Source organism: Caretta caretta, chromosome 10, assembly GCF_965140235.1.
Source record: "Caretta caretta isolate rCarCar2 chromosome 10, rCarCar1.hap1, whole genome shotgun sequence".
NCBI lineage: Eukaryota > Metazoa > Chordata > Testudines > Cheloniidae > Caretta > Caretta caretta.
This window is the reverse complement of record NC_134215.1, coordinates 82,693,750-82,720,661: the sequence shown is the minus strand read 5'-3', so window position 1 is coordinate 82,720,661 and position 26,912 is coordinate 82,693,750. Positions and strand designations below refer to the sequence as shown.

The 26,912-nt window shown below is 47.5% G+C and overlaps 1 protein-coding gene across 11 annotated transcripts in view; it reads left to right on the top strand.

The window, feature by feature from the left end:
- Positions 1-1,241: 1,241 nt before the first annotated feature.
- Positions 1,242-26,912, top strand: part of TLE3 (TLE family member 3, transcriptional corepressor) — a 46,693-nt gene continuing 21,022 nt past the window's right edge. For 4 of the 11 annotated variants that reach the window (XM_048868432.2, XM_048868425.2, XM_048868426.2 and 1 more), the window contains exons 1-6: positions 1,244-2,133; positions 2,581-2,681; positions 3,316-3,379; positions 4,542-4,586; positions 18,783-18,845; positions 19,409-19,483. In XM_048868432.2, coding sequence (XP_048724389.1) covers positions 2,110-2,133; positions 2,581-2,681; positions 3,316-3,379; positions 4,542-4,586; positions 18,783-18,845; positions 19,409-19,483 — 372 coding nt within the window. In that variant the 5' untranslated portion in view covers positions 1,244-2,109. Of the gene's footprint in view, positions 2,134-2,580; positions 2,682-3,315; positions 3,380-4,541; positions 4,587-18,782; positions 18,846-19,408; positions 19,514-26,912 lie in introns of all 11 variants that reach the window. The other 7 variants (XM_048868419.2, XM_048868416.2, XM_048868423.2 and 4 more) reach the window with 5 other exon arrangements.

Sequence of the window (26,912 nt, the reverse complement as noted above, 5' to 3'; positions counted from 1 at the left end):
CCCTTAGGCGCTTTCCTGCCTGCCTTTCTGGGTGTTGCACTTACTCGGCCTAGGAAGGGGGAGAGGCTCGAAAGCAGAGTTTGCAAACACGGTGCGCGTAAAGGCTGCTGCAGATCAGCCCTCCGCCGGGGGGACCCTCTGCGGCTGGGCTCTTGTTTGATGTAAAGGCTCAACCCCCTCTTCCCCCCCCCCCCCATGCGCCCCGCAGCAGTTACAATAAACACCGCTTTGGAGGGCGTGTAAACCCCGGGATATTCCAGTCCGGTCGGGTGCGTGGGTAACTTGAACGACGTGACCCGAGTTCTTCACCAAAGCGGCTCCGACTCGAAAGGCGCCCAGGGGAGGAAGAGGGGAAGCGGGTCGTGACGGCAGAAAGGGCCGATCCCCTTGGTAGGAGCACCGGGCAGAAAGCATCCCAGGGGATGCGGGCCTGGCTGGTCGTTTTTGTTTTTTTTTGGGGGGGGGGGAAGGAAAGCCATTCTGTGAGTCCCCCGCAGGCTTTCTCGGAGGGGGAGGCTATTCCCCCCCCCCCTTGTTCTTGCCCCATGTTATCGCTGCTAAGTCTTAAGAAGGGGAAACAGGCAAGTGGCGGAGCGCTCCTGGTCGCTTTCTAGTAGCTAATGGGCCTGCTAAGCTGCTGCCTGAGGAGGCGGGGGGAAGGTGCTCGCTCGCTCGCAGGCGGTGCATCGTCCCCGACAGCTCTGGCGCTGGGGGGCTCCCACCCTCCCCCCGCGACCCGGAGCTAGCGGCAGAGGCAGGGCCCCTGGCAAAGCCAAACCCATCCCCGGGCTGCTGCTGCTGCTGCTGCTGCTTCTCCGCCGCGGAGTTCGGGCTCGCGGCCGACGGGCTGCCCAGAGCGGGGGCGCCCCCCGCCCCCCCATTCCCCGCCCCGAGGGACATTCCGAATTCGGGCCGTGCACACGGGGCGGCTTTGCAGCGGCCGAGCCGCTTTCCAAGGCCAAGCCGGCCCGGGGCCGTTTCCCCGCCTCCCCACTCGTGTCCGAGGGCTCCCCCCCAGGCCCGCGGCAGCCGAGCGGGGTGGGGCGCTCCCCGGCCGGCCACAGCCCCCCAGCGGCGGGGCAGGGCCGAGGGCGCCTTCCCGACACAAGATGGCATTGTGACGTTCCCGCTGCCGGCGCCCATTCGCCGGCCGAGCTGCCCCGCCCCACGTGGGCTCCCCGCGCTGCCATTGGTCCGGCCCGGGGACGCTGGGGCTGCTTTTTGTTACACTTCACTCCCTCTCCCGAGCGCTCTCGCGCGGCGGCTCGGCCCCTCGTGCGCTGCCTCCTGCCTGCGGAGTCTGTGGGTGGCATCGCCGGGGTCCCGGGGCGCGCTGGCCGCGGCGAGAGGGGCAGGGCAGGGGGGATTCCAGCCGCCGCTCCTCGGGAGCATGTGTTCTCCGCCGGGCTCCGGCTCCCGGCGGCCGGGGGTCCCCGCGGCTTGAACCCGCCGGCGAGGAGCCCTCTTCGGAAGCGGACCCCGCCGCCGGGCTGCGGAGCGATGGGGCCGGCGAGGAGCTGAACGGGCGCCCGGGAAGAGGGAGTTCGCAAACCGAGCCCGAGCGGCTGGCGGAGCCCGGCTCGCCCTTTGCCCGCGCGCGTCGCCCGGGAAGTGGCCTGGCTTTGGCACCCCCTCCCCCCCCGCACCCCGACCCTTTTCTTCGGGCGGCAGGATTTGGGGTTTTTCTCGGCGCCGAGCAGCGGGGCTGGATCGTGGAGAGCGGCGGGCGGCAGCCCCGCGGGCTGAGGAGCGGCGGAGCCTGGGTTGACTCTCCGCCTTCGGGGGCCGGAGCCCGCAGCCCCCCGGGGGAAGGAGGGAGGGAGGGAGCGGGCAGCAGGATGCCGAGGAGCGGGCGCTGCCCCGCGCCCCCCGCCATGTGCGCCTTTCGCCCGAGGGGAGCCCGGCTCCTGCGCCCGGGGCTGGCGAGCCTGCCCGCCTGCTAGGCGCCCCGAGCTCGCACCGCCCGGGACTCCGCTTCTTCCTTTGTTCCAGTTTTGGCCCCTCCGGGGCAGCTTCGTGGCCGAGCCGCGGCCCGGCCCGGGCTCGCCTGAGAGCAGAAGGCGCTTGGGGCCGGTGGGGGAGTGACTTGGGGGCCGGTGAACTCCTGCGATGTACCCCCAAGGCAGGCACCCGGTAAGTCCTCGCTGCCCCCGGGCGTTTCCCTTGCAACCTATTTCCCTCCCCCACCCTTGATCTTTGGGGCGGGGGGGGGGGCAGAGGCGATGGGTGTGTCAATCTGTCCGTGCATCGCGGTGATGCTTGTGCACCCTTGAGACCGGAGTGTGCCCCCGGGCGTGCCCCCGGGCTCCGCGTCTCCAAACAAACAAGCAAGCCAGGGAGCAGCCAGGCGCGGGGAGCCTCGCGGGGAAGCAGGGGCTCTCCCGGTGCCAGGAAGCGCCCCGACGCCCCTGCCACCCAGCCTGGGAAACTTCAGGGGTAGCGAGGGGATCTCGGATCCCTGTTGGAGCCTGTTTATTTGGGGGAGGGCTGGCTCCTGGGGAAGGGACTGGAGGGCCAGGCATCTCTCCCTGGTCTGTAAACGGCTTGTTTTCTTCCTTGTCTGCCTGTGTGTACCCCTAGGCTCCCCACCAGCCTGGGCAGCCGGGCTTCAAATTCACAGTGGCTGAGTCCTGCGATAGGATTAAGGATGAATTCCAGTTTTTGCAAGCCCAATATCACAGGTAACTCTCTCTGTCTGCCTGTCTCCCTCCCTGCTTAGCAAAGGTTAAATGTTTAATGACAGATTTTAAGTGCACACTAGAGCATGTATTAAAATGTCTTTAGAAGAGCAATTTATGGCTCTGTGTTGACTAGCATCAATCGCCAGCCAAGGCTCCTTTTGTTCCTCCCTGTTTGTCATTTCGGAACTGCCCCAGTTTTTAACCCTCTGCCTCCTGGGCTTATCGGAAAAGCTCTAGTAACCCCTCCAAATCCCTGCTGGATGGAACCTTTGTTTGTCACTAGGGTCCCCCCCCTTTGATCCATTCTAAGAAACACCCCCCACCCCCAGCAAGGTTCCTGTTTTGCCACGAGGAATCCCCCAGAAAAAAAAAATTACCTTCTTGTTCTGCTGAAATTTCCCATCTTTCTAGCTTGCAAAGACGTCTGCTAGCCTGCCATTGAGCAGAAACCTGGCAGTACTAAGGGGCTATTACAAAAACAAACAAAAATCTACTGATCTGGGGTGATGTGCTTCTAAGAAGTGTTACTCAAGATGGTGTCTCTTTTCCCCGCCCCCCCCCTTGCCCCCACTTGACTTGTCACTTCATCACTGCGGGTTCTTAAACATATATTTATTCTGTTTTATCCTCTTAGTCTTAAAGTGGAATATGATAAGCTTGCTAACGAAAAGACAGAAATGCAGCGCCATTATGTTATGGTAAGAGACTTTAATCAGATTTTGTATCCGACTGCACATGGCATTCGCTGATGATGGAGCAGTGAAATGGGCCAGGGGATGGTGGTGATGCGGGACCCTTAAAATGAGTATTGCCCATTCAGAACAAGTTGTCTTTATTCTGTGCCTTGCTTGGGGCCGGATGGTTCCTATCTCTAAACATTACAGCTGTCCCTTCAGTGTTATCTGCCTGGCGGGTTGTGAACCATCCTCTAAGGAGAAAAACAATACTTTTGGTGACCAGTGTTCCTGCCCTGTTTTGACAGGCATTGATCCTCTTGTGTCCTCCCTTTATATTTACCAAATATTTGACTTGTGCCTGAGGACAGCAGACTTAAAAAGATTGGAAACCTAATACAAGTCTCCTGTTAACCCTCTTCCCCTGACACTCCCAAAGAGGATTTTGAAGCATTTAGAGGCAGGAGTTCTGCTGACTCTGTATCACAAGAATCCATGTTTGTATCGTTGCCTAGTTAAAACTTCAGCCCCCTGTAAGCACGCATTTTGCAACTTGCTGACCCTGGAGTGTTTGGACTAACTTCTGATGTTAGGAGACAGGGGTCAGACTGCTCCTTGTTTTGCCTGAGGCCAGAGAAGGCCTGTTACGACATCATCTCTCCCAGTTGCTTTGAGGAAAGTGGATTCTTTTGTTGCTACAGAAATCTTTTCACTCTAGTTGCATTACAGGGGCAGTAGGTGAGGTGATTCTTTTGATTTGTATTTCTAATCAATTTAGTGTGACCAGCGTTCATTTTCGAAGTACAGGCCCATTCCCTGACTGCAAAAGAAGACATGTAGGACACAGGGCAGAAATAACTTTTAAAGGAAAAATTACAAGATGTTTGCCAAATTGCAGTATATTAACTTTTCTATTCGAACTTATACATACTGGTCGCACACAGCTCTGGGGGAAGGGTAAGCTGCTGTCTTGTTTCTTCTAACTAACTTATAGGGAATAGATGAACGAGAAAAGTAGTATCCCCTTGTTACGTGTGTGTCTCTTAAACACTACATGCATGTGGCTATTACTTATGATTTAAAATTTCCTTGTTTAATATGCTTTGAGCACAGTTCTGTCCAGGAGGCTTTTCTGATAATGGTCTTATGCAAAATCAATGAAAAAATATTTTTTTTCCCCCCCCAGTACTACGAAATGTCATATGGTTTGAATATTGAAATGCACAAACAGGTGAGTGATTCTCTTCCATATCCTGTCTCCTTTCCCTGAACCATGAAAATGAAGTCCTGGTTTTGATAAATAAAAGCTAACTGGTCAAATGGTTGGTGTTACACCTGTGTGGAGCTGTTGACCATGAGTAAATATGAAACTGAGTTGATGGAAGTCCAACACTTTTGCATATGTTAGGGAAGATTTCAGATTTTTTTAAATTGTTTACAAGGAGAGATGAAAGTAATGCTGTGAACTTTTCATACCGAGATGTGTACCCGGATTAGCACATCTTGTGTATATGATTAAACATGAAAAACACAGCTAATTAATACAGATTTGATTGTTGGTGCAACTCAGCATTCTTTAAGGTCATTCTTCTAATTAATACAGCACTGGAATGTATGACTTCAGAACAAATTGTCTTGTAGGATTTTAGCAGCCACTGCAGTGTGGCTCAACGCCATGTTTTACATCCTACATCTGGAAGGTGAAGAAATGTTTGCAACTTTTGTCTGCTCTAATGTATAATTTGCCTAAAGGGAAAACATGAAGGACTGTTGCAGAATGTGATGTGCTACCTTGATAAGATTAAAGCTAAAGAGCCTAAAGGCTGGGCACATGATGGTAAAACTTAAAGGAATGAAGTTATTATTGAGATTAGACCTGATTATTTGCGGTGCTGCTGCTTATTGGTTTTAAAAGTAGTTCTAAGAACTTCAGATAGATATAAGGTGACATCATCTTTGCAATTCATGAATCAAACCAGTTTGACTCAGTGTTTTTGTTAATAGCAATGTAAATCGTATTGACAGTCTCCTGAATAACAAGGTACTACAAGGTAACTAGGTAGTGGACTAGATTCAATACATGTTATTTAAATACACAGTGGTGCGGGCTTTATTTATCTTTTCTCCCCTTCAGTTCATACAGACTTGCTAGGTATATAGAATTATTTAAACAGTGACAAAAATAATTTACATTGGGTTTAGTCTTGCAAAATTTCTTCTGCTCATGCTGACTAGCCATACTTTTTTCTTTTGCTGCTTCCCTTCTGACAGGATCATTGCCTGGCAAAGATGCACTGTGATTTACAGACTTATTTTGATAGTTTTATATGCATTCATATAAAGAGAGAGCAGTAGATTAGCTGATATAGCTAAGTGTCCTCGTGTTTGGATAGTGACCTGTGTAGGGAGAATTGCAAAGACCTGTTCAGATGGACTTTGTGGTGCAGTGCTTTGGGGAGCCTGTAGCATTTTCTGGTTTTATGAAGCCGAAGAGACCTGTAAGGATAGAATTTCTACGTAGATCTCTTTGGGTGATGCGACCTTTTGGTGCAGTTATATCCGATTGCTAATGGGAGTCTTATGTCTCTGTCAAGAGGACAACAGACCCTGAATGTTTTTATGAGAGTACATTTTGGGTCGTAGAACAAAACAAAACATGCTGCTTTTATTACAGGATACGTTTTACCTCCACAACGTGTGCTGGAATTCTTTTCCTCTTTTTGGAAATCTGTGACGTATGCAGGAACATAAAATGAAATGTACCTTCTTTCGCAGCATTTAGTCTGGCAAACTGAATGAAGTGTTCATCCTGGCTAGTCTCTTTAAAATGCCTAGTGTCAGAGCTGTAGGGTAGAGTTGGGGTATGTTGCTAGATTGCCATTTTCTGTAACATTGTGAGCTGTGTTACAGTTTGTGTTTTTGTGAGAGAGTGAAAGGCCTTCTTCCCTTTGGTGGAATTTTGCATACTGATGTTATTACAGTGCAACAATGTTAGTTATGTACAAGTGTTTACATCTTGGGGCACTGTTCAAAAACAGCGATCCCTAACAGGGAAGCCTGGGTGGATCTGGTGTTCCCTGTCTTGTGTTCCTCCATTTTAAAGGTCTAAATAAGGATATTCGTCAAATGGTTCCTGAGTGGAACCTTTCTTGGCTGCTTTCATTATCGCGGGTGGCTGTATGTCCAGTACCTTATATTAGAATTGGACAGGGTCTCTGAGGAGAAGCTGTTTTTGTTGTTTGATCACCAATGGTGTGCTTGATGCTTCAGAAAAACAGAGCCACCATCCTTGTCTTAGCAGCTGAAATGACCGTATAGTCTGTTTTCTGAATCTCAGAATTGGGTGAAATGAGCAAAGAGGACAAGGGGGAGGGAGGGAGGGCGTGAGAACTCAGGAGAGAAGAGCAAGTATAATCTAAAAGGGTTTGTCACTCTTCCTGACTGCAAGGGCTTTACAAAATAAATCCTACCACTAATTGCAGTGTGGGTCCTGGGTGCATCTGGCTGAGGGTGGCTAGTCCTGAACAAACAAGTTTATCAGCTGACCTGTTTAGCGGTTGACTTGTGTTTATCTGCACACAATCAAGTAGACTGGAGTGCTTGAATTATTCATGCAGTGTCCTGCCCTCCAGACTTGACTGCTTGTGATTACATCTGCCTGAGACAAACACTGATGGATACTTCATCTTTAAGCAAAAGGGGATTGCCTGTCTGTAGGCTTATATAACAGATTATCTCTTCTACATTGAATATTAAAAGTGTGTGTGTTTTTTCTCTTTACCAAATCACAAAGAGAAATAAGAATAAAGGTGATTTCATGAATGACTCCATAGGCTACATGCAAGGAATTATGTATGAAGTGACAACTCACTCTATTGCATATGATTCAGGGAATTACTCCTAGTGTCTGCCACAATCTCTTGTGGTAAGTGCTATGTTACCCAAATTCAATCTTCTTAAATACAAGTTTTATCTGCGTAGTATTTAAATATATAGTTGCTGCCCGGTAAGTTTTACTGAGGGTTTTTTTTCTTTCCAATGTCAATTTTGCATTGCATCCACTTTATTGGTCCAATCTTGCTTTTTATCATCTAGAAAGATTTGGATGAAATAATCTAATTGAATAATCCAGAAAAGCAACTAATCATGTGTTGGGAGACAGAACGCCTGGTGGTAAATACCGCTAGTTTCTAGTCTTGATAGCTAAGAGCTCAGCACATAAACATTTCTTGTTTTTAGAGTTAAACTAAGACTTTGGCCTTGGAACACATTTAAACCATATTGACACTTTCATGAGCGAATCCTGCTTCTTCTGGAATATTCCAAGAACACGATATACTTTATCATTCTTGTTAGCAAGGCGTGCCAGATAATAACTCGCTAAACACTTAAGAAGCCAAATAACTGCTTATTATGATACTTTCTGACATCTTAAGGTAGAAACAAATAGTTTCCAGCTATTTTAACCCTTAGTGACAGCTGGCTCATTAATTCCCACCTTTAACTCCTGTTGTTTTCAGTATTAGTGTCAGGAATCCTGGCAGCAGATCTAAAGATACCTGTTCTGAACTTTATTCCCTAAGGTAGCCTTGTTTGCCTTCTGCTGTTGTGGATTGTAGCTCGCCCCTCCACACCCCCTCCCTGAATTTAATTCTCATCAGTGAAGCTCTCCACTTTGCTAATAATGATAGCAGCCGCAAATAGCTTTCAACATGCCATTGACAGCCTGTTTGGAGAGAGCACTTGAAATAGTGCTAGACAGCTGAAAGTACCCATAATTGTGTACCAGAGTGAGAACCACACTGCTTAAGGACCTTATTTTCATGTGCTTAAAGAGACAATATCCTGGTTTCAACAAATGCTTCTAGTGCTTCACTGGCATTATTTATTCACCCCTCCCTTTTTGATTAAGGTTTCATGGGGTGGGAGGGCACAGATACTAACAAAAACCCCTGATTACTGACTAGCAAATGATATAAAATCAGACGAATCTGAATTGTCTGCTATGGGTAGTTGAGAATGTTTCTTAACCTAGACCTTTCCTTTCAACAAAGGTGAAAACGTGGCTTCACTAAAACCGGAGAACTTCCAAGTTTAGATGGGAGTTTGAAAGATCATTTAGGAAGACTTTTTTTCCTGTGGACATCTTTTTGTCTCCGTTTTTTCTTAGTCACTGAATAGCGTTTGGTTCCACGTTACAGTGTGGCCAGCAGAGCATATCGCAAGAGACTACCCTAGTAATCCGTGGAGTTTACAGGGTTTAAACACCAGGCTGAAATCTGCTATGGAAAAAGCCAGTATTTTGGCAAAGACTTCTTTAAATTGTGACTGGTGAAATAAAGTGGACTGAATTCTGCCCTCAGTTGTACATATGATGACGTCGCCCCCCCCCCCCCCCCCCAGCCCCATTGAATTCAGTTAGGGACCTGATCCATGTGGGGATCAAAATTCTACGTGGCGTGCTCCTCCCCAGGGCAACTCCCCTGACATCAGCAGACATACTCACCCCAAGGATGAATTTGATCCAGTATTTATAGTATCCTAAATCCTATTCCTTTCCAGTCAGAGTTTTTGCTGTAAGATGCAAAGTGATGTCATGTCTGTTCTGGAAGGGAGTCCGCTGTGATGTTGGAACAGTCTGGCTTGGGTGCCTTCACTGGCTGCGTGTTGCTAACCTGCTATATTCTTACAGAATATTCTGAGGCTAATTGACTTGGTGCTGTGACTGTTTCTATGCCAGTGGTACTAATTGCACTGGAATTGCTTGGGTTGTAGCCGTAGCTGGCTTTGAAGGTGTATCGGGGTGGGGGGGTGCTCTGACGTTCTCTGTACTGGCGCAGGCTGTGCTCCAAGATTTCAAGTGGGTATCTGTGGGTGGTCAAGCCAGTTTAGAAATGGAGCTTCACCTGCACTAAAGTGAAGACAAGGTTTGGGGAAAGGAACTGGCTGCGGACAAATGACGTCCTGGGCTGCGGAGTATTGCAATGTCTGTGCCGGCATCAATCCAGTCTAAAATGTTACCCTGTTTGTTTAATCCTCTCATTGCACTGGGTGCAGAACAATGACACTGACACAAGCAATGAGATTCCAGGTTGAGACGGTTGCTCTGCCTTGAACTTGCTGTGTAATGCAGAGTGGATCAGTGAGTGCAGGACTTCGGCAGAACTGGCCGAGTTAGAAACCAAATGGCTTTTGAGTTTTTTTAGTTTGGGTGTTAAGTCGGTTTATGGGAGACCTTCAGTGTTTCAAATCCAATTCCACGTGTTTCGTATGATAAAAGGTGATTCGTGTATTTTAAACTTCACTCTGCCATGTCCATTTCTGAAGATGGAGCAATAGACGGGTGTGTCTGAAACCAAGAGAAATCACTACGGTGCAGGGTTAGTCCCTTAATGCAGTAACAGCCGATCCTGCTCTCTCCATATTGTTTGCATGAGAGCCCTCCGACTTCATTGTCTGTGCTCCAGTTGTGGCCTCTCTGTGTCCTAGAGTGTTGTGGGTTCTGGTAGCCCAGCTGGAACAGCTGTTTAGCCCATTTTCAGAGCGGGTGACTGTAACCGCCCCTGAGGCTAAAGCATACCGATCACGGGGCCAGCTGTGTGTTCTTGATGGGACAGGATTTATAACTTGTGCAAATGTTCTCTCTCCTTTCTTCGTGGCTCCAGCAACCTCCGCCCTGACTAGAACCTCAAGCCAGAGACGGGACTTGTGTAGCTGGTCACGTTCCTGGAAGGGCTGGGGAGAATTCATTGAGATTCAAGACTTGCCTGTCTCCTTGCCTTTTTTTAACAAGCTGTTTGGATTTGTCTCTGGCATTCTACAGTACAGCCCCATGTGAACATCCATATATACGTTTCCCCCTTCCTCTCCCACCCACGCTCCCAGCCCTTCCATTCTGCGGCATCTCCCTCAAGTCAGATGGGACGCTGCTGCTGGAGAGGAAGGAGCCCAGCCTCGGTGCTGTGAAGGACGGTGCTGTGAAGGATGTAGTGGCTCAGGGCCTGCTGTCCTCCTCTCTTGGGAACAGTGTATCTGCTTCAGCTTTTCCTTCCCTCTTCAGAAGCAACAGGTCGCTTCTGGGCAGCGTGGTGCCCCCTCCCTCGAGCTTCTGGCCCTGGAAGGGGACAGAGTAGATCCTGGGCCCCAGCCTTTCTGTGCAAGGGCAGCAATGATTTGTGGTGAACCTGGAGTCTGGATTGCACACTGAAAAACTCATCTCCCCAGGTAGCCGTGCCGGTGGCCTACCTCCCCCTGCTGCGGGCTCGTGGAGGATGCGATTCAGGGTCAGCTGGATGGAGTTCCGTGTGGTTGCCGTGAATCTGTGTGCCAGTTCCCGGGGTGAGGCTTAAACTCACCTTTGCATTGCCCTGGTCCTTTTTGTAACTGGGCACCGTGTAAAAGCAGCCAATTACCTGCTTCACCGTAGCCCTGGCTGCAGGGTTGCAGAAGATGGCTGTAGCACAAGCATCTGACCGTGCCTCCCCCTCTCCGCCCCCCCCTCCAGTCGTCTCTCTCTCCTACACTGGCAAAGCAAAGTGCTTTGGAGCGTGGCTCAGACTTGCCACTGGCCAAAGCCGCAGTGGGGCTGTGCTTGTTTACCCCAGCAGCGACTTTGGCCCTGCACACGTAGTGATCGCTCATCTGTGGCTGAAACGCAGCTGTTGCTCCACAGTGCTGAGCTGGTGTTCTCAGAAAAGAAGAATAACAGCGCCAGTCAAGACTGCAGAGGAAGGTGGCTTTTTATTTTTTTTTTTATTTTTTTTTTGGACAGGGTTTAACTACCCAAACTAGGATCTGGTCTGAATGGAAAATGCAGCGGGCTTTGGAACAACCACATGTGGTCAGGTCCTTGACTGATACCTCTCCTGGAAACTGCACAACCCCCGCCACTTCGGCTGCACTGTCTGAGGTCTCCCAACCAAGATCAGATCAGACCCTCCAGAGCCTGTCTTAGCTTGTGACACCACAGTCCAAGCTCATGTGGCTCAAGGCAAGTACTACTGTGGGTTGAAAATCAAGACCGTCTCTTTCTCTGTGAGTCCTGCTAACTTTGGTGGCACACTAGTTACCCACCCCCCAACCATTTCTAACAAAAGGGCTGTATGGAAGGCCATGAAGCTGCAGTCAGGCGTGGAAGCCGGGGAGAGCTGCCCTGACAAAGTGTCTTAGACTTGCTGTGACTCAAGACTCTTTAGCAGCTGACATGTCTGTCTCTCTTTCCTCCCACACTGTCCTCCAACCACACCCACCTGCCCTGCAAAAATCCAGGTCCCTTTTTATCCAGTGTTAATTTGTGGAGCTGATCAGATTGGCAGCCCGAAAACTCAGCGTAATGACTTGCCTTGGCATGGGTAATATGGTTTTACAGCCTGTTGCGGTCAAGCAAAGGCACAATTTGCATAATGTTCTGCGGGGATTAGGTTGTTGAGGTTGCCATGGCAATCTAACGGAGATGAATTGAGATTTTTCTTGGCAGGAATTGCCCGGTGGCACTCGGGGGAGGGCTCCGTTGCTTTGGAGGGGAGTTGATGAATGGGTAGTGATACTGGGAAGGTGTAATGCATGAAACCTTCCCCTGTTCTAGGCCAGCCAGTGATCCCCTTTAGAGCCCGATTCAACCTTAACGGGGACAAACAGCTTTTAATGTGCTTGGGAACTGCAAAATTAAAGTGAACAAATATTTAAAGATTATGGAATCTTATGTTAACAGGAAACCTAGCAGTCGTAAACATAACGTTTCTACAGATACTGGTTTTCTTTTTTTTCCTTTCTAAATTCCACAAGGAAAGTGTCCTTTTTTTAAAAACAGAACCTAAGTTTGGTTCCCAAATCCTTGCTGGAAGTTTAAGCAAAACTTGATTTTTAAAGTACTGGTAAAAGCAAAAACAAAACAAAAAGCCAAGTTCTGAAGTAGCTCTGAGTAAAAGCAAGTGTCCCCTTCTTTTTTCCTTATACAATGCCCTCTTTGAGAATTGAGTGAAACTGTGAAGGGTTCTTTATTTTGCACAGAGATGACCTTGCAGTAACACTACAAGCTTATGACCAGAGGGGTGTCTCTTCCTGGCTGCAGTGAACAATTGGGTCCATGTCAAATGAGGACCCTGTGCTATAGGATTTGTTAGAGCCAGGAAAAACAAAACCGAACCTGCCCCCGAGAAGTAATCACACCGAAAAGAGCAATACATTTAGTGCTCGTTGCAGGAAGAGTTCAATAGGTTTCATTCGAAGGCGTAAATATTTAATGGAGTTGTAGTTTATGTATAATTTGATCAATAAGCCAATGCAAAAAGGGTCTTTAAAGAGGCTTACCTATCACACAGCAATTTGTGATCTAAGCGGAAACCTTGCTGCAAGGCCCCACAGTTGCGAAGTAAAACATTCGCTCCCTTTCTGATTGAACTCCACGGAGTGCAAAGCAGGGCAATGGAGAGGCTGCCCAGAAGAACATAAAATGTCAGTTGTTGATTTCACTCTTCCCCCTCCTGCGCTATACACCGCATACAGTAGCCCCTCAGCGTTACGAACACCAGAGTTACAAACTGACCACTCAACCACACACCTCCTTTGGAACCGGGAGTACGCAATCAGGCAGTAGTGGAGACCAAAAAAAAAAAAAAAATGCAAATATAGTACAGTGGTGGGTTAAACATAAACTAATAATAAAAGGGGAAAGCAGCATTTTTCTTCTGCATAGTAAAGTTTCGAAGCTGCATTAAGTCAATGTTCAGTTGTAAACTTTTGAATGAACTTTTGTTCAGAATTCCGAACATTTTACAGTTATGAGCAACCTCTATTCCCGAGGTCGTCATAACTCTGAGGTTGTACCGTATGTACCGTGTCGTGGCATCACTTTTGTAACAAGAACAAAGATAACCCACGGCTAGGGAAGATGGGGCAGTTTAGTTATCTGTTGATTAGAGGAGAGTGGATGGAGACCCAAGACTTCTTAGTTCTAGTTTTAGCTCTGCCTTTGGATAAATTTGTTGCTTTGGGCTAATTGCTGACACTTCTGAGACTTCCTTTACCTTCTGTAAACTGGCCATAATCATCCCATTCCCACCCCCACCCCCTTGCAGGGGTGTTGTGAGGCTTAATGTTTGCAGAGTGCTGTGGAATCTTTGGGTGAAAGGTGCAAAGTGATTTCAGATTAGTCAACTGAAATCACAGGTGCTTACAGAACCTCTTTGAGGTATGACAATGTTGGAAAATTCAGTGGGCTGACTGCTAGACAATGTGTTGTCAAGCCATTGGTAATGTACTTGTATGTACAGGTTTCAGAATGTATTCACTTCAAGAGGTTTCTGATTCAAAACAAAGAGCCAAGGAGCAGTGAAGACCTCTGAAAGAGCTAGTAAAAGCATATGGTGCAATCTGATCAGTGAGGCTTTTCAGAAATAAGAAAAGGAGTACTTGTGGCACCTTAGAGACTAATAAATTTGTTAGTCCCTAAGGTGCCAGAAGTACTCCTTTTCTTTTTGTGGATACAGACTAACACGGCTGCTACTCTGAAGCTTTTCAGAAATGTCACTGTGGCTTTGGAAGTATATAATGGTGATGCCAAACAAAGGTTGGCTTTTTTGAATGTGGGGGGGGGAGGGCGGAGGAGAACAGGGTTAGTAAAATTATTTGCAGTGCTACTGTCACTGGGCGGGGGGAGGACAATGGTTCGTAAGAACTTTTCCTTGAGACAATCTCACCAGCTGTCATGGGGCATATCGTTACTTCCTGGCTCTTTGGAAAGGAAAGAGGGACCTGTGTTAAAATGATACGAATCTCTCTAAACATCTGCCCGCTGTAATAATCTTCACTGATTTTGCTCACTCTGGGTGCAGCAACATAACTAACAATAGCCTGTCCCAATGACTCCTGCAAACCATCACCTTCATCTGTAAAATTGTTGCCCAACTACTTTGTGCGTGTGGGTTGTTGTTTTTTCCTAAGTAAATATTTTGGAAGTTGTTAAACTGAAATATCTGTGTGCAAAGTACATAAAAAATGAGGGAGCCCAGAATTCAAATATATGCCCCTTTATTGTTGTTGTGAAGCTATAAACTCTAATCACCAAACTATTAGAAGTCTTTGAGGATGCCAACAAGCATGTGGACAAGGGTGATCCAGGAGATCTAGTGTACTTAGATTTTCAGAAAGCCTTTGACAAGATCCCTCACCAAAGGCTCTTAAGCAAAGTAAGCAGTCATGGGATAAGAGGGAAGGTCCTGTCATGGACTGGGTAAAGGATAGGAAACAAAGGGTGAGAATAAATGGTCAGTTTTCACAATGGAAAGAAGTAAAGACTACTGGGACATGTGCTGTTCAACATATTCCTTAATGATCTGGAAAAGGGAATGAACAGTGAAATGGCGAAGTTTGCAGATGATACAAAATTACTCAAGATAGTTAAGTCCAAAGCTGATTGCAAAGACTTACAAAGGGATCTCACAAAACTGGGTGACTGGGCAAGAATATGGCAGATGAAATTCAGCGTTAAGTGCAAAGTAATGCACGTTGGAAAACATCATCCCAACTATACATATATAATGATGGGGGTCTAAAGTAGCTGTTACCACTCAAGACAAAACTCTTGGTTTCATCCTGGGTAGTTCTCTGAAAACTTCAGCCCAGTGCACAGCAGCGATCAAAAAGGCTAATAAAGTGTTAGGAACTATTAGGAAAGGGGTAGAAAATAAGACAGAAAATATCATAATGTCTCTAAATAAATCTAGAGTGCACCCACACCTTGAATACTGTGTCCATTTCTGCTTGCCCAATCATAAAAAGGATATAGTGAAATTGGAAAAGGTTCAGAGAAGGGCAACAAATGAGCAAGGGTGTGGGACAGCTTCCACAGGAGGAGAGACTAAAAAGACACAGGCTGGTCAGTTTAGAAAAGAGACGATTAAGGGGCGATATGATAGAGGGCTATAAAATCATAAATGGTGTGGAGAAAGTGAAGAGAAGTTATTTACCCTTTCCCACAATACAAGAACCAGGGGTCACCCGATGCAATTAATAGGCAGCAAGTTTAATGCAAACAAAAGGAAGTACTTACGCACACAGTGCACAACTAACCTGTGGAACTCATTGCCTTGGGATGTTATGATGGCACAAAGTATAACTGGGTTAAAAAGAGCTAGATAAGTTCCTGGAGGCTAGGTCCATCAATGGCTGTTAGCCAAGATGGTCAGGGATGTAACCCCATGCTTGGGATGACTGTCAGGAGCCGGAAGGGGAAAACTGGTGCTTCTCTCCAAAATTGCCCTGTTCCATGTACTCCTCCAGAAGCTCTGGTACTGGGCACTGTTGGAGACCAGATGCTGGGGCTAGATGGACTATTGGCCTGATCCACTCTCAACAGTTTTTATCTTCTTAAACTGCTATTTTAAGTGCTTAGATACCAGATGGCTGAGTGCTCTAGAAAAGCCTTCGCTAGATGGAAGGTACGTGAGCTGAGTCTGTGCAGTTTCAGGGGAGATGGTGAGTTTTCTGGAAAACCTGGGGGAAAGGTCCAGCGAGTCTAGAACATGCCTGTTTGCCTTCATATTGCTTTCTAACGGTGGAGGTATTTTCTGGCCATCTTGTTGCTAAAGGAGCAGCTTCCTGAGGAGAGGGTGGTGGGGAGGGGGAGATGCAAGTTGACCTAATTAATCATTTCTGTTTTATTGATAACAAGCGGCTCTGAATTATCAAAAGGAATTTTTAAATGTTTGATCATGTTCCAGTTTGTGCTTTCGACCTGCAGTATTGTTGAAGCAGTATTTCTTGAATTCTTACTGATGGTCAGGCTGTGTTTAAGTTGGATCAAAAGCTGTTTTAACAGCTGTCTTAATGGGCAAGGCTGCTGATATTAACCCTTGGAACACAGGGCTTGCCCCCCCCCCCCCCCCCACGCAATCTTAAAAAGAGCAGTTGTTTGGAGACCTCTCATGCCCCCTTTAGATTTGAATGCTAATGTGTTTTGGCATAGTGATGCAATCGTATAATAGGTGACTGACTGACATCCATTTGCATTACTGTAAACTTTCTTGGTCAGCAGGAGCTGGGCTTGCTGCAGGGGCAGGCAGCCGGAGCAGGGAAAGCTGTCTCATGTCCATGCCCCTCCTGTGAATGGAATCCCATCCAGTCAACAGAAAGGATGGTGCCTTCAAGTGTAGGCCTTCAGCGGTGGGTGGGTGGACCAGGGAAAGGAGACCATGACGCTTCCTCAGGGCTTCGCTGTGGCTGGGGCAGAGCACTGGCTCTTCCGCGCTGTTTCAGAACAGGCCACGTGCCTGATGGGCGGGTCTGATGCCGATGTGTTTTCAGTGCCTAAATACTTGGGGGATCCTCTGTCTTGGCATTTATACTGTTCTCCTTCTCTTAGCATGTGAGCGCTTGACTGGCACTTCACAAATCCCTATGACTGGAAAGTTGCTCCTGAGTACAGTTTTCAAAAAGGACCAAGTCCCATTGGTTTTTCACTAAGAGCGAGGATCCCAAGGGTCTGAGTCGCTGTTGAAAATGGAAGTTAGACCTTTTTGAAAATTTTACCTGTAGCTTTTTCCCCTGGATTGGAGGTGTTGTGGCAAAACCCACTTTCTTGAAACATCTTCAATGTGACGCTGCAACTATTTCGATATAGGGGTTTGGCATCTCTTCCGTGCCGCCTTATGACCACACAAGGTCTGGTGGTAGTTAAATAGTCTATCGTTTCCCCCACACACCAGGGCCCTAAGCGTAGCTTTGCTTGGAATAGGCACATACCTGCAGAAAGCTAATGCAACATTTGGTTTACTTTCTTTTCCAGAACTCCTTTGCTTGGCGTTGAACTGCCCTATAGCTAGGATTTCTCCTTTCTGGAGAGCTAAAAGTCTGTTATCTGTGTCTTAAACTGAGTCTATGGCCTACTTTTCAGCTGTTCTAAGACCCAGTGCTTAGGGCCCCTTACACTGCCACATATGGATGTGTGTTACATTAACTCTCCCTTTAAGTTCTTCTTTCAATGGCAGAGTGGTGTAAAGGAATCTCAGTGAAGAGTCAGTTCTATAATATTTAAGTTTAAAATATGAACTGCTGACTCATATGAAATCTAGGTTTTCACTTATCCTAAAACATTTTACTCAACAGAGATGTTGCAAAAACCACAATTTGACAGTGGAGAACATTTATTAAACTTCTGAGTTATGTGGTCAGCTGACGGGTGCAAATGGGTTTGGGTTAAAGTTCTTGAATGTAATGTAAGTGCTGCAGAATTAACTAGAATGACTTAAAAAAAAATTGCAGAGGAAAGTCGAGATCAGAGTAAGATGTTGGTTGTTCACAGCACTGCCTAAGATTCGCCAGGGACTAACCACCTGCACAGGGCTTGTATGTGAAGCTTTTCTTTCTGAAAGAAAGCCCTTAACTCTTGGAAATAAGTAGCGTGAATGCAGTATGATCTCAACAAGCTGTCACACGGAGATCTGAGCTGAGACTGCAGAATTCATTTTACATTTGAAAGAAATGAACTGTCGTAAGCAAATTTCTTCAAAAACAGCAGAAATGTTTAGATAAAGCTTCAGAATTATGTTAATCAGCATAGCTCAAAGCCACCTCCACTTTGGAATTGTATATAAGCTATCTGAACGCCACGGTGATCTTTTAAAGTTCCCTTTCAAATAAAGTAATAACCTAAAGTGAACTGATGAGTGGAGAACGTCGATTTATGAGTTGAGAAATGCTATGGTGATTAGATGTTCTGTTAGATGCCTAGAAAAATGGACAAGGATCACAACTCCATGCTGGGATGAGGATTAATTGCTAAAGTGTGAATAAAACCAAGCTGGTCTTTGTGCTGCTTTACAGTCTAGCTTATTTAAGTGTCTGTGTGACTGGGTTCCATAAACCTGTGGATGTTGCTTTGGCTTAAGTGATCTGCTAGAGTAACCACAGTGTCCTTGCAACAGCTGCAGGGAGATTGATATGAAACTGACACGTTAGGCTAATACATTTTTTCACATGCTCCCTTGCTGATTTGGATAACATCAATATTTTAACCATTTAGATTATTTTTTTCTTGAGACCATCATGGTAAAAAATACAGACAGACGTGAAACTGGTTCAGTTTATCCCAATCTTGTTTTGCATCATTTAGCTTTTGTCAGGAAAAGGAATTCAAAATTTGCCAGATCAATAAAACAGTTATTTCCTCCATGAACCTGGCATGAAGGATTTAGAGAAGGTATATTTGTGTGCTCTTGATGCCTCTTTAAAATTAGCTCCTTATTATGTGACATGATCAATGGAAGGAAGGGGGGGGGGGGGGGGATGGTTGGTTTGGGGTTTTTTGTTTGTTTTTTATCTTTATTCCAAGAAAAGTCTGTCTGTCTTAATGCATTAATATTTCTGACATGTCCACACAAGGTGATTTTAGACTAAACTAAATGCGGTCTTTTCTTTTCTTTTGTTTTAGACCGAGATTGCTAAAAGATTGAACACAATTCTAGCTCAAATCATGCCTTTTCTGTCACAAGAGGTAAGGGAATGGATGTGAATTGTTACCGTATGACCGTCTTCCATTCACATAGTGCTGATAGTGATGAGAACAATTTGGAAAGTCATGTTGGGCCAAGGGGAGGTTGTGCTAGACGCATCCTGCTCGTGCTACAAGTCTTTAGACTCAGGTTCAAATTCGGACTCGTGGCACAACGAAAAAGGTTTCGGACTGGCTTAACAGTCAGTTTTGCAATGTGCACAGTCACAATGTGGGAAGACTGTCCGCCTCTGTTTAACAGAGGCCACGGGTGCAGGCACGACAGACAATGCATGTGAATTATCAGAGTGGTAAAAGGAAACTTGCATAGTGCCCAGCTCTGTTGCGTGCTGCTCAAAGCTTTCTGGGCCAGTGCAACTCCCAGTAAAGGAGGGAGCTGAATCTAATCCCTAGCTCCTCATTTTCATGAGCAAACTCCCCAAGCAAAGTGATGGTAGGTTGCTGAGGCCTTTGCCCCTTGACTTGGGTATGCAGGCTTTCTTTGATCTTTCTTTACTTGGAAACATTCCTTATTCTAATGTGCCTTTGAAATTTTGTTCTCTTAGCACCAACAGCAGGTTGCCCAGGCTGTTGACCGTGCCAAGCAAGTGACAATGACAGAGCTGAATGCTATCATCGGGGTACGTGGACTTCCAAATCTGCCTCTCACCGTGTGTATACCCCTTTTATTCCTATCATTTACCATGACCAGAGACAATCCTGCACTTAGTTGGCTTTGAAGAATGGCAGCTTGCAAAGATACTGACAATCAGGAACGTTTCTCTGAACCTCAGTCGCTTCCAGAGGGCTGCACTTTACTAATTGAAATTCCCAGTTTGATCGAGTAGTCTTGGAATCAGAAAACTGATTCAGGGCTGGGACCAGGTCCCTGTAGCCCAGCGCGCAGTGAGGCCCTGATCCTGAATGAGGTCTTTGAGCATTCCTGCAGTGCAAATATGAGTGTCCTCATTAGCCTCTAAGTGCTCTAACTGATTTTAGAGGTGGGTTTAAACAGCATGAGGTGCTGCCAGTGTGATGAAAACACCTTTTCTTAGCGCTTTACTTTTTACTTTTCTTTTAAAGCCTCATCAGCCATGGGGAAAGGGACTGATTTCTCCTTTTAGCAGCTGGTGATGATGCTGCTGCTACAGATCAAATCACTGAGATCAATCAAAATGCAAAATTTTTGTAAAAAAAATCTGTATTTAAGCCCAATATGGGAAACTAGCTAAACCTTTCTGAGATTTGGGGCTGTTCTTGATTGGTTGTTATTCTTTTAATTGGTCTGGATGTGTTAGCCCTTCTTCTGGCCACCTGAGATCAGATGTCTCTGTTGTATTGTTTTTGTGAAATGTGCCATAAATACGATTGACTTGGTGTTCCACGCATTAAGTTACTCATGTAAATGTTCCGGGTGTTTATCACTAAGATCCCAAAAGTTGAACACTGCAATGGTTTTAATTGTTTCTAGCAGTGATAGAATTACCTTTGCCAATTGTTCTGCTTGATCGGTCCTCAAAATAGGTCTTACATTTGATGTACTACAGGTATTTACTCAAAATCCCAACAGAATGTGCAGTAATTGAGTACTACTATTCCGCTCCCATCTGCAGACCGAGCCCTTTTGTCTGTCGGAGCTAGAACCATGGTGTCAGTTAGAAGTCTGATTTTCAAAGAATAAACTCTAATGCGTTAAAGTAATTTTTCATTTAGCTCTTAAGCTAAAAGAAACTTCCCCCGAACTACTTTGTCACGTCCATTGTGCCAGCACTTGGTTCTTTCCATTGTTCTTATCGGAGCAGAGGCAAACGTGGCTCCTCTTCCCTGGTAATAGCCTCATCATTGTCATCTTGTGAACTGTTGTCAACGTGGGACTCTCAGTAATTGGTGTGTCCCATGAAAACGGTGGCTCTCAAAACCGAGTCTGGATTGATGGTTTGAACTGGGTATTTGGCCCCAATAACCTCTAAGGTAGATCAAAGCTTTGGCTCGGACTCCTTGACGTTGCCTTTTAACACGTTCTTGTGGAGGCCAAGTTTGAATTACATGTGCAGGGACACATGGAAACGCTTTGATAGACTCAAGAATGTGTCTTGTTTGTTTGGCATGGGTGTCTAGTTCTCAAGTGTGTTTAATGATTTGCAGTGGGTGTTTGTGCTTTGGCCTCCGATGGCACAGAGCAATGCAGGCAATTTGCCACATCGTTTGCAAACTTTCCTCATGACAGCCCCTCTTAAACTAGGGTTTTAAGATGACTTTTAAAGAGATGATCCTGCTGTGTTGTCGGCCTTGCTGCTGATTTCCCGTTCTTGGCATTTCTGGTGCCACCACACTGGAGTTGTGCGCTCTTGCTCCTCTCTTTGGCTGGGGAGCAGGGTGATCCTGGGGCTCAATAGTGTAAGTGTAAAAATGGAGACGTTTCTTTGATTAGCTTCTTTTAAGTAGTATTTAGGAGGCTACACAGCAGGTCAAGACAGCTTGAGGCAGATATTGGAATTCAATTAAGGTAAATGAGTGGAGCCTGTGACCCCCATTTCGAAGGTAATTGCTTCCTCAGATCAGAGTGAATGCAACTGTCGTCCCATCGTTAAGCAGGCAGCCATTTAATCGTTTTGCCTGACACATTTTCACAAGGCAGGAATTATGGGCAGGCGCTCAGTGCGTTCGCTCGGGGGGCCATGCTTGACTGCACACTTGCAAAGGATAAAAGCTAATCCAGTCAAGCGTTTTTATCTTGTCAAGGAAGGAACCCAAAAGTGGCTGCTGTCAGAAAGACAGCAAGAGATCACCATGAGCTTTGATCGTGCAAGAGAAGAGAGGGTTCGGCATTAATGCAGTGCATGGCCCACCCCCGATGGCTTAGCGGATATGTGCTGCAATGTGGCAGATCTGCTTGGTGTTGACCTCTGGTTAACTAGGCATTGCAGAGGGGGGAGGGGATCACCCCAACCTCTGAGGGGCAGACTGGTTGTGTAATTCCCGCTGCTTTTTCATGCCCATAAACAGCGAGCCACAGAGCAATACTGCTTCTTTGGAAGGAACAAGAGCATGCCTCTCTGGGGGCGCTGACCATGACACTTGGAGGACTTGGGTGGTTCTGTAGGGCAATCGGCAGTCCGAGCGTGAAAGGCTGTCTGAACAGAGCACCCTGGCCTTTCTAACATGGGGCACTGCCCAGTGCGGGAGAGCCAGCCCTTCCCTGGAGAAGTCCCTGCTCTTGATTCCCTGGGACAAGGTTCTTGAACTGCTCAGCCGTTGAAAGGAGCCAGCTAGTGTCATTTGCTGCCTCAGAGCTCCTTCAGACACATGAAGCTGAGAGATGGGATCTTCGGCGAACTTCCTGTCTCTCCATTGTGTGCACACCCCCTGCTTATTGCTGTAGGGTTGTTTGTGTGGGGCATGGTTGCTTGTGCTGACTTTTGGGGGAAAGGATGTGTGTGCATGTACATAAAACCCCATACCTAGACAGTGACATGGGCTGTGTCAACAGAAGCGGGAAAGGTGGAGGAGATCTCGAATTTGATGCCTCCTAAACTTGACAATGACACTTTAAGGAAATTTTTTATGGGGAAACAGGTTTGTTATAGTATGCAAGTAGGACTTTATAAACACCAGGAACGTATCTTTATAAGCTAGTGAAGGAATCCGCCTTTTAGTTCAGATGCTGCAGACAAAATTGACAAGTATGAAAATGCAGCAGATCATTAAAACCTCTTCTTCCCTCCCCGCCCCCCTTTGAGGTCAAGAACTGTTAATTTTATGCGTCTAGGCCATTGTCTTACAGTTCTCCTGCTCCAGGCTTCTGTGAAATTGAGCCCTCGATTTGGTTCTAGCTCTGGAAATGATTAGACTACTTCACTAAATGTAACGCAAGTGGTGAACTCAAGTGGTGAACCATTAAATCGGTTAACAAAGGCATGAAGTATGATGTACATAATCCAATTAAAAACAGCTACATACAAGATACTCCTTGCCAGCCTCCCTTGTAAATTGTCACCTCCTCATATCTTAACCATATTTGTTAAGACCCCGGAAGGAAAACATCTTTGTGTCTGTGCATCTCCAGCAATTCCTTTTTGTGGGGAGTTAGGATGTAAGGGAGAGAAGTAGGAGCTCCAACAGCCATGCTAAATTCCAAACTTCTGCTTTTGGAAGTTTTCAGCCTAGGTGTTAATAGTCACCAGGGATAAAATCAGTAGCTTTTCCCAAAGGCGTCTCTTCGCCCTCTCCGAAGGCCCAGTATGCAAGAGAGGCCTCTGGTTTTACCTTCCTCATTACTCTCTGCTGTCTTTACCACTGGGTTTGGAAGACCTATCTCTCGGTCACACTTTCCATCAGAGATTTAATTCTGAAGGCCTTCTTTCCAATGCCCACCTCACTGCCGTGACAGTCATTCCAGCCATTCTTTTTTAACCTCCCTGGCTGGGGTACCGGCCGTGTGATGCACAAGCTGCACCGGTGCAGACTTCACGGTATAGCGAAAGCCACGGTCCCACTAGTGGGGTGTCACCATCTCAACCGCAGCCCTGCTAATGCACACCAGCGGGGCTGTGCTGTCGCTGAAGGTGAAGGTGTGATCTCTCCTGCCCAGCACTCTCCACTCGCACCTAAGGTACTAATTTCAAAGCTTGGGTAGGGCCACAGAATGGCTAACCTCAGCGTGCACACTCGGATACTCCTTGCTGCCGTGCTAGGAGGTAGACTTTAACACGGCCCCTCTCTCCAGGCTCACGCCAGCCATGTGGGCAGGGACTTAACTCTCTTCAAACTTACTTTCAAGAGCATTTTTTAAAAAGTCATTTTTTTTTTCCCAAAGCAGAAAAGCTTTGGGGACAATTTCAAATAAAACAGGAGGAAAACCCCCACATTTTATTCTCTTGTATACTACGTTTATCAGCAAGTCTTTAAAAAAAGAAAAGAGAAGAAAACCCCTTGCTAGTATAACAGAGAAACAAAACACGGTCAGATGGAGAGCTCATTAGAAATGTTTTCCCCTCTTTTGTCAGTAGTGGGCTGTGTTGGGCTTAATCTCTCTCTCTCTGAAAGGAAGTTGAGTCTTATAAATAATACAAGAAAATTTCATCTCATGAAGTGCCTAGATACTACAGAGATGGATGCTATCCAAAACCTCCAAGGCTCCAGCTTTGGAGCACCCACGGAAAACAAATTAGTACGTGCTTAGCACCCGCCAGCCGCCAAGCTCCTCCTCTCCCCAGCACCTCCCCCTCCCCACCACACTGGCAGCCCCGCTGATCAACTTCTCCCCACCCCGCCCAGCGCCTCCCACCCACTGCAGATAAGCTGTTCCCTGGCATGCAGGAGGCAGAGCAGGGATGGGCATGCTCTGGGGAGGGGGTGGGTAGAGGCAGGGCTGGGGTGCGGCCTTGGGAGAAGGGGTAGGCTGGGAGTGGGGCCTGGGGTGGGGAGTCGAGCATCTTCCCCTCCCTCCCCCCCGGCTAGAGAGGAAGTTGGTGCATACGGATTCACTTACCTCATTCTTTAGAGGTGAGTGCTTAAAGATAACCCCCTAACCCCCAATACTCACCACAAACAGGCCATGTTGGCCTGGCTCAAGAGGAGATGGGTTTGTGGGGAATGGAGGGCAAATGAAGGTTTGGGTTTAGAGAGCTTCATTGATTTCGGTAGCCAATTATGGTTCATCTTTGTCTGTCAGTCCCTCGTAAATCAAAACAAGGGAGTTAAACATACCCAGTGTGGCTGCGAGGGGGCCGGCCTGACGGCCTGCGGGAATCAAGGGAGTGGATTTCTGCAAGCAGAGGAATGATTCAAGAGGGTGTAGCTAAGGATAATAGGATGATGCTAAGAACTGCTAGTCAGTGGGATAATCTGCCGAAGGAAGTGGTGGGGGTGCCATCGCTCAGCACATCTCCGACTCAACGGGACCAAACCCTGGGGAATGCCCAGCCGGGAGCCATGCTGCAGAGGCAGGAAGCTGTGCTCGGTGACAGACCACATCCCTCCCGTTTCCACAGGTGGTGATTCCGAAGGTGGCTGGTCTTTGGGTCACATTGCGATGAGTGAGTTTTGGCTAACGTCATGGGCAGCGTGAATGGTTGCAGCCACCTCATAAACTGCTGCTTGCTTTTCTCTCCTGAGAGGCAGAGTGGGAAGTTTCTTTCCTGTTTGCACAGCATGGTCCTCGTGCGTTATGCACAGACCACGGAGTCCTCTTGTCGACAATTCTGTGGTGCCAGCAACAGACGGGGCCATGGGCTATAAAATGCAGGTGTGTAGCTTCGTGGCTCTTGCAGCATAGGTTCAGGCCTGTCCCCTTTAAGACTGATGCCACTGAAGTCAGTGGAGAGTATTTCCATTGGCTTCAGTGGATGTAGGATCAAGCCACCTGAAATCCCCACACCCTTTCGCCTCCCCTCCCCACTACCAAAGCGCGGAGGGAGGCGCGAGCTTTGAGAGTGAAACTGCTTTTGAAGGAATAGGTTGGCCTCTTGCATGGCTGAGAAGTGACGTTTCTGGAATAGGCCATGCTTCAAATGTACAGTTCACTCTGAAGCAATAAATAGTGCCAGCTTTCAAATCGCAGCCCCGTGTGGGGATTTCCCCCTTTGTGAAATGTGCCCTGCTGAGAGTGCTAGAAACCGAAAGCTTTCTGTGGAGAACCCCATCAGGCACACTGGCACAGTCATGCTTCCCCTGGCCCGCACCCTGCCCCTTCACTCTGCATCACCTCTGGGCTTCACCATTTCCACTGAGCTCTGGGCCTCTTGCAGCTGTTGAAGGACATGTCTGTCCGTCAGTCCTAGCCTCCACTCCATGCTAATGCCACGCAGTGGCCTAGGCAAGCTAAGCTGCACACATTGGCAGGTCACTAGTTTTGGATATGCCTTAAAACAGATCTTCTTTATGGGAAATAACCAAGGGGACAGGGGCAGGAAGGGCACTTCCTCAGACGGGTGGGGCGAGGGGGAGAAGGTTAGTCAGTGTGGGGCTTTCCGAAGGGCTTTCCCTTACCTCCTGCTAGCCTCAACACCTGGTGGGATCAGGGCCTAACAATTCAACTCTCTGGGTTTCGGGGGAGTGGGGGTAGTGCAGATGCAAGCAAGACAGGGTTCGAGGAGCTTTCCCGCAGTCCCGCCCCAAGTATCTTTGTGCCCTTGTGCCCCGGCTCAGCAGAACCTCTGTCCTAGTGCTTCAGAAAGAGCAGGGGACTCTAGCCCAGATGGCAGGGTGAGGTCGTGCCTCTCAGAGCTGGGGACAGGATGGGGTGCACGTTGCACCCTGTAGAAGGCTGTAACAGGTATCTACAGCTCTGTGTGTTCCCTGAAGCCCCAAATGCAGGCAGCGTCTGGGGACAGGCTAACCCAGCATGTAACTCTGCCTTCAGTGAATTCTGGAGCCTCGAAGGAGAATACTTGCAACAGCTCAGATCCTTAGGGCTGCAAAGGGCCCTGACTCCCTTCCCTTTCAGCAGCCACTATCCCTCCACATACTTTCACTGTTGACACAACAGGCTCTAATGGCTCCTTTCAAGGAGTTACTGCCTTTGAGTAAATAACTTACTGCTTAAAATGACCCAAACAAATACGGGAGAGGGAAGCAGGCAATTCAGACTGCAGCCAAACCCCTGTAATTTCCCCTCTGTGAATGGACAATGTGGTGCAAGGATAAAACAACCCCATTGTTCCCAGGCCCCCAGCAGAGCTGAGCTCAGAACTGCACAACTAGGAGTCCCCCAGCTGTTGTTGGCCGAAACCAAATTCCTCTTGTTTTCTCATGTTCTGTAGTCCGTGGACCAGCGTAAACTCAAAGCAAGCCACTGCCTTCAGAGGAGTTTTTCCAGTTCTTTGCCTAGCCGCAGGGAGCAGAAATTGGCCCTGCAACTTCATCATTTCCAGCACTGGCCTATGGGTCCCTGGCCATGCAGCGGCCCCACAGCCATCCTCCGGAGGAAACGGTGTGTTAGGTTTTCATTCAACCGTACCTGGGATCTGTTTCTGAGAGAGGCCCAAGTCTGTGGCTGTTCTCCATACTGAAACTGGGACCTCCTGCAAGGGTAGGAGGTGGACACCCTCTCTCTGCCCCCTGTTTTCA